General features: G+C 33.9%; 1 protein-coding gene across 1 annotated transcript in view; it reads left to right on the top strand.

The window, feature by feature from the left end:
* Window positions 1-6,402, top strand: part of LOC111400174 (GDSL esterase/lipase 7-like) — a 14,978-nt gene extending 8,576 nt beyond the window's left edge. The window contains exons 9-12 of the mRNA XM_023027603.1: window positions 184-190; window positions 581-831; window positions 6,068-6,267; window positions 6,349-6,402. Of these exons, the coding sequence (XP_022883371.1) occupies window positions 184-190; window positions 581-831; window positions 6,068-6,267; window positions 6,349-6,402 (512 nt within the window). The remainder of the gene's footprint in view (window positions 1-183; window positions 191-580; window positions 832-6,067; window positions 6,268-6,348) is intronic.
* Window positions 6,403-8,283: the final 1,881 nt, after the last annotated feature.

The following is an 8,283-nucleotide window of genomic DNA, read 5'->3' on the forward strand; positions in this document are numbered from 1 at the left end:
TATATATATATATATATAAAATCTTGATTCGGATTCGGATCTATATCACGAACTTCCAACTTTTGATTTTGAGAACTCGATCTTCTATATTATTCCTCAAAATCTAGCACGTGGTTCCTTCAATACGCTTCAGGTGTATTGTGTCACATGTAACTATTCATATGATAACGACAAATCGCAAACTTGAAAAGTATATCATCTAACACTATAATTTTCAATATTAGGTGTCAACCCTTATTCCTTGATTGTTTACAAATTATTTATGATAGATATAAATTGTGTTACACTATTCTTCCCACGCATTTATATTAACACAAGTGTCAAATGAACTTTAAATTGCATGCCTGGTATCAAATAAATGCAATAAAGAAAACCACAATTTTATTTTATTTTTACAAATTAAAATTTTATCACATAAAAATATACTGAACAAGCACACATCCCACACTTTCATGTGTTGGGCATGAGGCCACGACACGACCCCTAAATACAGGATATACACGACACCCATCCAAAGACAACAAACATAAGAAAAAGTGCTGATTTTATCCATGGTTGTATATTTGTTTTGGGTGCAGAGACTATACAAAATAGGAGCAAGAAAGATAATAATGTTTGAAATTGGCCCCATAGGGTGCATCTCATCAGTTACAAGGAAAATTAATCACAGTGGAAAATGCGTGAAGAAGATTAACCAGCTTGCAGTAACCTTTAACAACCAGCTTGCCACCTTGCTTAGGAGTTTGACATCAACCCTGCAAGGTTCGGAATTTATACTTGGTCAAGTTTATTGGCTTGGATATGATGCCATCATAAATCCCTCTAATTATGGTAAATGATTCTAACTCTTTCTATTTATAATGATATGTGATACACATCTCAATCTTTGTCGAGATTTGTGCAACAACAATGATAAATGATATGTAATCAACAAAGAAAGAAAACAAAAAGAGATTTATGTGGTTTGTTAATTGGCCAACATTCACTGGAGCGAAGCGACTGTGATTTCTATTATGTATAAATAATAGGGTTACATCATATATATGCTAACCTTGACACATACAAGATTCTAAGACTCATACAAGACTTTAAGAAAAGATTCCAAAAATACTCATGTAATGTACCACGAGAGTGCTACACCCTCACTCCCATCCCTCTAAGTGTCCCTGGCAAATAGATAGTAAATTACTAGCCTAAGAGGTTGATGTCATCGCTCCGACATCTACCTATTTCTTCCATTAAACATGTATTCAGCTCTATATGAGTCATTTATTACAACAATATTTACCTTAGCGAATATTATCCCTTAGGAGAAATAATGAGGAAAAAACGTAACTTGGGAAAACGTTATCTGGGACCAATAGGTTGGGCGACTCCTTTCAACACCTGGAAATGTTGCTTGAACTTGTCCTTGACAATATATTTTGCCAATATGTAACTACATTCTCAGAAGTGTGAACTTTCTCAAGCAGTAGTTCACCAGAAGAATTCAATTCCCTGATTCTGTGAAACTTCACATCTATATGTTTGATCCGTACATGATACACTTGGTTCGTTGCCAAATAAATGAAACTCTGACTGTCACATTTCAAATAAATTTTACATTTTTGAACACCCAACTCCTTGACCATTCTTGTAAGCCATAAAGCTTCTTTGGCAACCTCAATCATTGTGTATAGTCTGCTTTAGTCGTAGATAGTGCATCTAGAAATTAAATCATAGACCTCCAACAAACAAGTCCACTTGTCGTAGTGAATACATAACCGATAATCAATCTCTTATCATCCAAGTCCCCAGGATATTCTGAATCCACACATCCCAAAACTAAATGATCATTTCGCTACCTATTAAACACGATGCCATAGTCTGTAGTACCCCTCAAGCATCTAAAAATTCACTTGATTGCATCCCAATGTTGTTATCCTGGATTTGCCAAAACTTTCTCACCACATTGACAGCTTGTGTCAAATCCGGTCTTGTACAAACAATAACCTACATTAGACATCCCACTGCACTAGCATATGAAACCTTTGACATTTCTTCATTTTCAGCATCTATCTTTGGGCACTGAGCAGTAGACGATCTAAAATGATTTTGTTAAAGATGTACTCACTAGTTTTGCTTTACCTATGCTGAACCTCTCTAACACTTTTTAATAAAACTGTGCTGAGATATCGTAATTTTTTGGAATCTCTATCCCTATGAATCTCCATCTCAAGAATCTTCTTTGTTGTACTCACTTCATATTAAATTCTCTTCTCAACAAAGTATTCAACTTGTTGACCTCACTCATACCCATCGCAACAATCGACATATCATCCACATAAAAGTAATAAGAAAATAAAAGAACCATTGTCAAGGAAGGCTCTTTACATAAACACAAGTACTCAAGTCCAAGCTAATTGAACCCTTCTAGTTGCTTTATGTAAATTCTGTTCTTCTAAATCTCCATAAAGAAAAAATGTATGTACTTCCGTCTGTTCCAACTTCATGTCCAAATGTACTACTAAAGCCAACACTGTCCTGATGGAAGTGTGTCTAACCACTAGTGAGAAAATCTCATCATAGTCAACCATTTCCTCTGTGAGTAACCCTTTGCTAGCAAGCGAATGTTGAATTTTTCCCAGACACTACTTTTTTCTTATACATCTATTTCCATTCTATCGTCATCTTCCCTTCTGGAAGCTCTATCAATTTTCTAGTCTAATTCTTATGCTGAGACTCTATCTCTTTTACCATAGTAGCCATTCGTTTGCTCTTCTCTTATCTGACCATAGCCTTAAAATGTAGTAGGCTCTTCGCTACTATAATAAGTGAAAAAGAAACTAAATCTTCAAAATCATACCTAGTGGATGGCCTGGCCTGATAGTGCATTTGGCTTTATTTGTCGCTATATTGTGATGTTCCTGATCTCCTGAGCTAGAATTTTCTGTATTCTGCACATTATCCTATCTGAGATGGGTCTCTAGCTCTACATGCACTATATGCTCATTGTTGCTGCAGTTTTTTGGAACCTATTTTTCTTCTTCCCAAGTATGTTGTAACATGGATTTCTCATCAAAAATCACATATCTACTGATCACCACTTTTTTGCCTTTGGATCCCAAAGCTTGAACCCTTTTACCCACTTCTAATACTCCAAAATAATACACTACCTAGAATGTGCATCAAGCATCAATCTTTCCTAACTAGAAATATGCATATAGGCTGGACTTTCAAACAATCTCAAACTAGAGTAGTTTATCGCGCTGTCTGCCCATACTTCCTCTACTACATTTCTATCACTGCCACCCTAGATGACTTGTTAATCAAGAAACATGCCATACTTGCTGTATCTGGCCAAAAGTTCTTTGCAAGCCCTGCATTCAGCTTGAGCCACCTCGCTCTTTTTGCTATTGTCATGTTCATCCTTTTGGGTGGTACCGCTATACCATTTTGTTATAGTGTCTTGCTTATTGTAAAGAGTCTCTTAATCTCATGATGCACACAAAACTCCATGAACTTTGAATCTGTGAACTCCATTCCATTTTCTTACTTGAGGTATTTAATCTTCATCTCTGTTTGGTTTTCTACTTCAGCTTTTACAACTTGGACTTGCCAAACCTTTCCTGCATAAAGTATACCAAAACCTTTCGTGAATAATCATCAATAAAAGTCACAAAATACATGTCATCCCTGTGATGCTACCCTTATTGGCCACCCAAACATCTATATAAACATAGTCAAAAGTACCATTTATCTTGTGTATAGCTATCTTAAACTACACCCTATACTGTTTCCCAAGAACACACTACTTGTAGAAATTGAGTTTGCATGTTTTAACTTCCTTCAATACATTTCTCTCATAAAGCTCTACCATACACACTCACCTATATGGCTCAACCGTATATGTTACAAAACTGTAGTTTCTAATTCAGGATCTAGAATAGCAACTCCACGTACAACTGTAGTACTCAACAACTTGTATATATTTCCTGCTCGTTTCTTCCCGCTCATCACTGTATGATACTTATGCTCACCTTCATTACTCTAATTTTAGACTTATAACTAAACTCATTAGAGTCTACAATACCTAATGAAATAAGATTCTTCCTCAAATTTAGAACATGTCTAACATTACATAAACACCATTAAACATTGAAATTCTAATATTTTCTATCCAATAATTCTGCAAAATGCATCATTCTCCATCATAATGAACCAAAATTTACTAATTTGCAGGTGTCAAACCAATCTTTTTTAGGTGTCTTTTGATAAAAGCATGTTGAAACCAAAATTCGAGAATCTGTGAAATGATTGAACTAGATGAAAACGTAAGCATATATTCGTCACCACTCTCCGAGTCTTGTTTCACTATATTTGCAGACTTTGATGAACTCACTTTCTTCTCATCAATTCCCTTCTTCTCTGGACAATCTCGCTTTATGTTTCCTTTTTTCACACTTATAGCACTCTATGTCCTTTATCTTCCTAGATCGAGATTTATTGTCACTCGATACATTTCGAGCCTTATTTCTCCCACGTTCATAATTACCCTTCACTATGAATACTCTCATCACGGTCTTTCTTCCTCTGATGAAACCTAATAGGGCACTTGTGACCTTCTCCAACTCTAGTGTTTCTTTTTTAACATTAGAGTTGTAACCGAACTCTCGTTATAGAGAATTCAATAACATCAACGCCTTGTCTTTATCTTCGAACTTCACTTCAACTCACTTCAGATTACTAATAATCTAGTTGATATGTTGGCTCGAGTCCAAACCTTTCGTCTTGTTAAGGCCATACAGTTTCTGCTTAAGATAAAACTTATTCGTCAACGAATTGGACAGATTTCAATCAGTGATTCCTCATCCATGACACCATACATCATGTCATCAGCCAGACAAATCCTAATAGTTGCCATAGCATTCGCTTCCTTTTCCTCCCAATCTATGTCATCCATACCTATCGACTTCTTTCCATAATGCCTTCACCATGCCTTGTTGTACCAATAAATCTTTTACACTTTTCTGTCATAATCTGAAATTCTATGTTTTGCCGAACTTGAGCACATCAAACTTCATAGAAAAAATCCCAAACATTGTAAATCTGTGGTCTGATGCGAATTGTTGAGATTTGTGTATTAACGGTGATGAATAATATATAGTCAATGAAGAAATAAAACAAATAGAGATTTTCATGGTTCGACAATTGTCCTACATCCGCGAGAGGGAAATGACTGTGATTTTCATTATATATGAATAGTAGGGTGTGTGTGTGTATATATATATATATATATATATATATATATATATATATATATATATATATATATATATATATATATAGAGAGAGAGAGAGAGAGAGAGACACACACACACACACACACACACACACACACACACACAAACCCTGGCCCATAAAAGACTTTAAGGCCCTTACAAGACTTTAAGGAAAATTTTAAAAATGTCTGTGTATCATAATATAGGGATGCTACACCTTCATCCCAACCTATTGAGCATCTCTAGCAAACAGACAATAAATTAATAGCCCAAGAGGTCGATAACATTGCTATGCTTCGTTCTATTTGATGCGCTCTGCTCCAACATTGGCTTATTTACTCTAGTAAACATATGCTCCACTCCACATGAGCCACATATTACTACAATCTCTCACACAAAAATAGCCTTTTAAAATTCCTTATGATAGATATAACGATCTAGGACTCGTATCCGAACTTTAACTCATACATATTTTTCGCTTTAGGAGAACTTGTGTCATCTTATCCCCTGACAAATATTTATTACATCCTCCAAGATTTGAACTCATAAGTCATAGGTTCTGAATTCGAATTTTGGACAATGCGATAAACATGCATAAAGGATAAAATGGACACAAACTCTTCCAAAACAAACAGTATGTATAAATTAACGTTCGAGGGATTGTTACAGTAAGAAAATTCGAACAACCTATCACAAATATAGAATGTCGAGTACAAGTGACCAGTATGATTGAGCTCCATACTGCTTTCCTCGAGACAATTTTACTCAACAATTTAACAATGACCTTTTTTATTTGTTATTTTCAGGTTTAGAAGACTCTACTAATCCGTGCTGCACTACATGGGCTAATGGGACGTCAGCCTGCATTCCAGGACTGCCGGCATGCCATGATCCAGACAAACACTACTTCTGGGATGGTTATCATCTTACACAAGCTGTATATAAGGTTATTGGCACCCGTTGTATCAATGGTACTAATTGTGTTCCTAAAAACATAAAAGACCTCGTACAGATTTAAGATTTCTCATAGAAAGAATAAATATGTACTTTTAGCATCTAGTATTTAGAAAAGTACATTCTTGTGCAGCAGCGTCACCAAGTTAATATTAAATATGCTGTCACCGGCATTGTTTTAGTTTGAAAGAATAAATATGCCTATAATCCCTTTTTTAGGATGAATAAAAAAAAATGGTGTTCGTCTCGAGAAGTTTATTGGTCAAGACAAAAGACTCATTAGTAAATATTTCGCAATATTAATTTAAGGCTGCAAATATAGTGCACATTGTGTTAAGCGATAAACTTCATGTTGAATAAAGATATAAACATTAACCAATTTATGAGTATTATTTATAATTTGGCTTTAATCTATTGGCTCGTGATTGTTAATTGGAGGCTTTTGATGAGGCCTGTCTGCATAGCCCTTATCATCAATGCTCGTCTATTGCATCAAGTAAGGCATGCGAATCATCTCTTTCACTAGTCTCGTGATTACTTTTATGAAACACGTTCTCATTTTCAGCATTGTTGTTATATATATGTAATTGGATATGATGAAGAAATGTTTTCCTATGTTTTGTCAAGGCAAGAGACTTAGGCCATGTTTGATATGGTAACTTTTCCATGGAAAATGGAAAAGATTTTCCCTTTTCCAAGTTTTTACATGTTTGATGGCATCAATTTTCTAGGTGATTGAGATTCCAACTTTCAGCCACACGTGCACCTTTTCCACGAAATGGAGGAATTCATTTTCTCATGTATTAGGTGATTTTTCATTTTCCAGGTTGACTTTTTTTTCCTTTTTTTTTTTTGTTTGGAATGGAAACAAATTTTATTAACAATTGTAACAAATTCTTTCATTTTAGTGGACAATTTTCATATAAAACAAAATCAAACGAATATCAAAAGATAGATGATTGTCTTGATTATTATTTTTTTTGGGCAATGGACACAAATTTCATTCCCAATACCAGTAAATTCTAGCCGTTTAACTGACAATTTTTATGTAAAACAAAGTCAAACGAATACAAAAAAAACACTTTTATTTCAACATTTTTCACGTGGAAAATTATACCAATCAAACACAATAATTTACAATTCCCAGAAAAATAATTTCTAGACAATTCAATTCCTTGGAGTTCATTTTCTTCCCACCAAAATTTCACATTTACAATCAAACGGGCCCTTAGAGAAAAGGTGAGGGTTGAACTGTTGGACCTTTGGGATTCTGCCTTTTGCATTGGTGGACTGATCACCCAATTTCACCGTCGAGTATGTCATAGCTTAAAGAATCATCATGGCCAGTAGAAAAAAGCACTGGAAGGACTAACAAAAGTTAGTGCTAAAATTGGGTAGATGTCGTATGTTCTCCTTGTAATTTCAACAAAATCTTAATGAAGTTACTAAACCCATGTTTGGTTTAGATAAAAGTCATTTTCGTAGTAGACCAATGTATAGTTGAAGAATTGTGAATCTAATGAAATATTTGATTAAAATTAATTATTGACTTTAAATTAAATTTTAATAAACTTTTTCAACTAAACCAGTGGGAGCTAAATTTTAATTTTTGTCATTTAGGTATAATAATGTCTATAAAAGAATGCTACGACATCATATTATAATAAAGAAACGATCTAATGAACACACGATTATCTTATGCTAAACACAGTTGACATCACATACTTAAATTCAATATTGATAAATAAATTTGTGAGAATCTCAAATTTTGAATTTAATTTATTATTCGCCACAGAGTGCTTACAACCCATTACCACAAAGTATAAGATTCATAATCGACCATTACAAGTTTTTGGTTATGTCACAACCGTAACTTCTATCATATTTAGTATAAAAATTCTTAAACATCTCTAATTCTTATATTGAAATTTAAATATATTATGAGAAATATTAATATAATATAATATTACAGTGTCAATTGTATTTGAAAATACAATGGTCAAAAAAGACGTTTAATATATGAGACAATAATTTAGATTATTTTTAAGAATATTTTATTCAATTTAAA

The sequence above is a fragment of the Olea europaea genome, chromosome 10 (genome assembly GCF_002742605.1).
Source record: "Olea europaea var. sylvestris chromosome 10, O_europaea_v1, whole genome shotgun sequence".
In the NCBI taxonomy this organism is placed as follows: Eukaryota; Viridiplantae; Streptophyta; class Magnoliopsida; order Lamiales; family Oleaceae; genus Olea; species Olea europaea.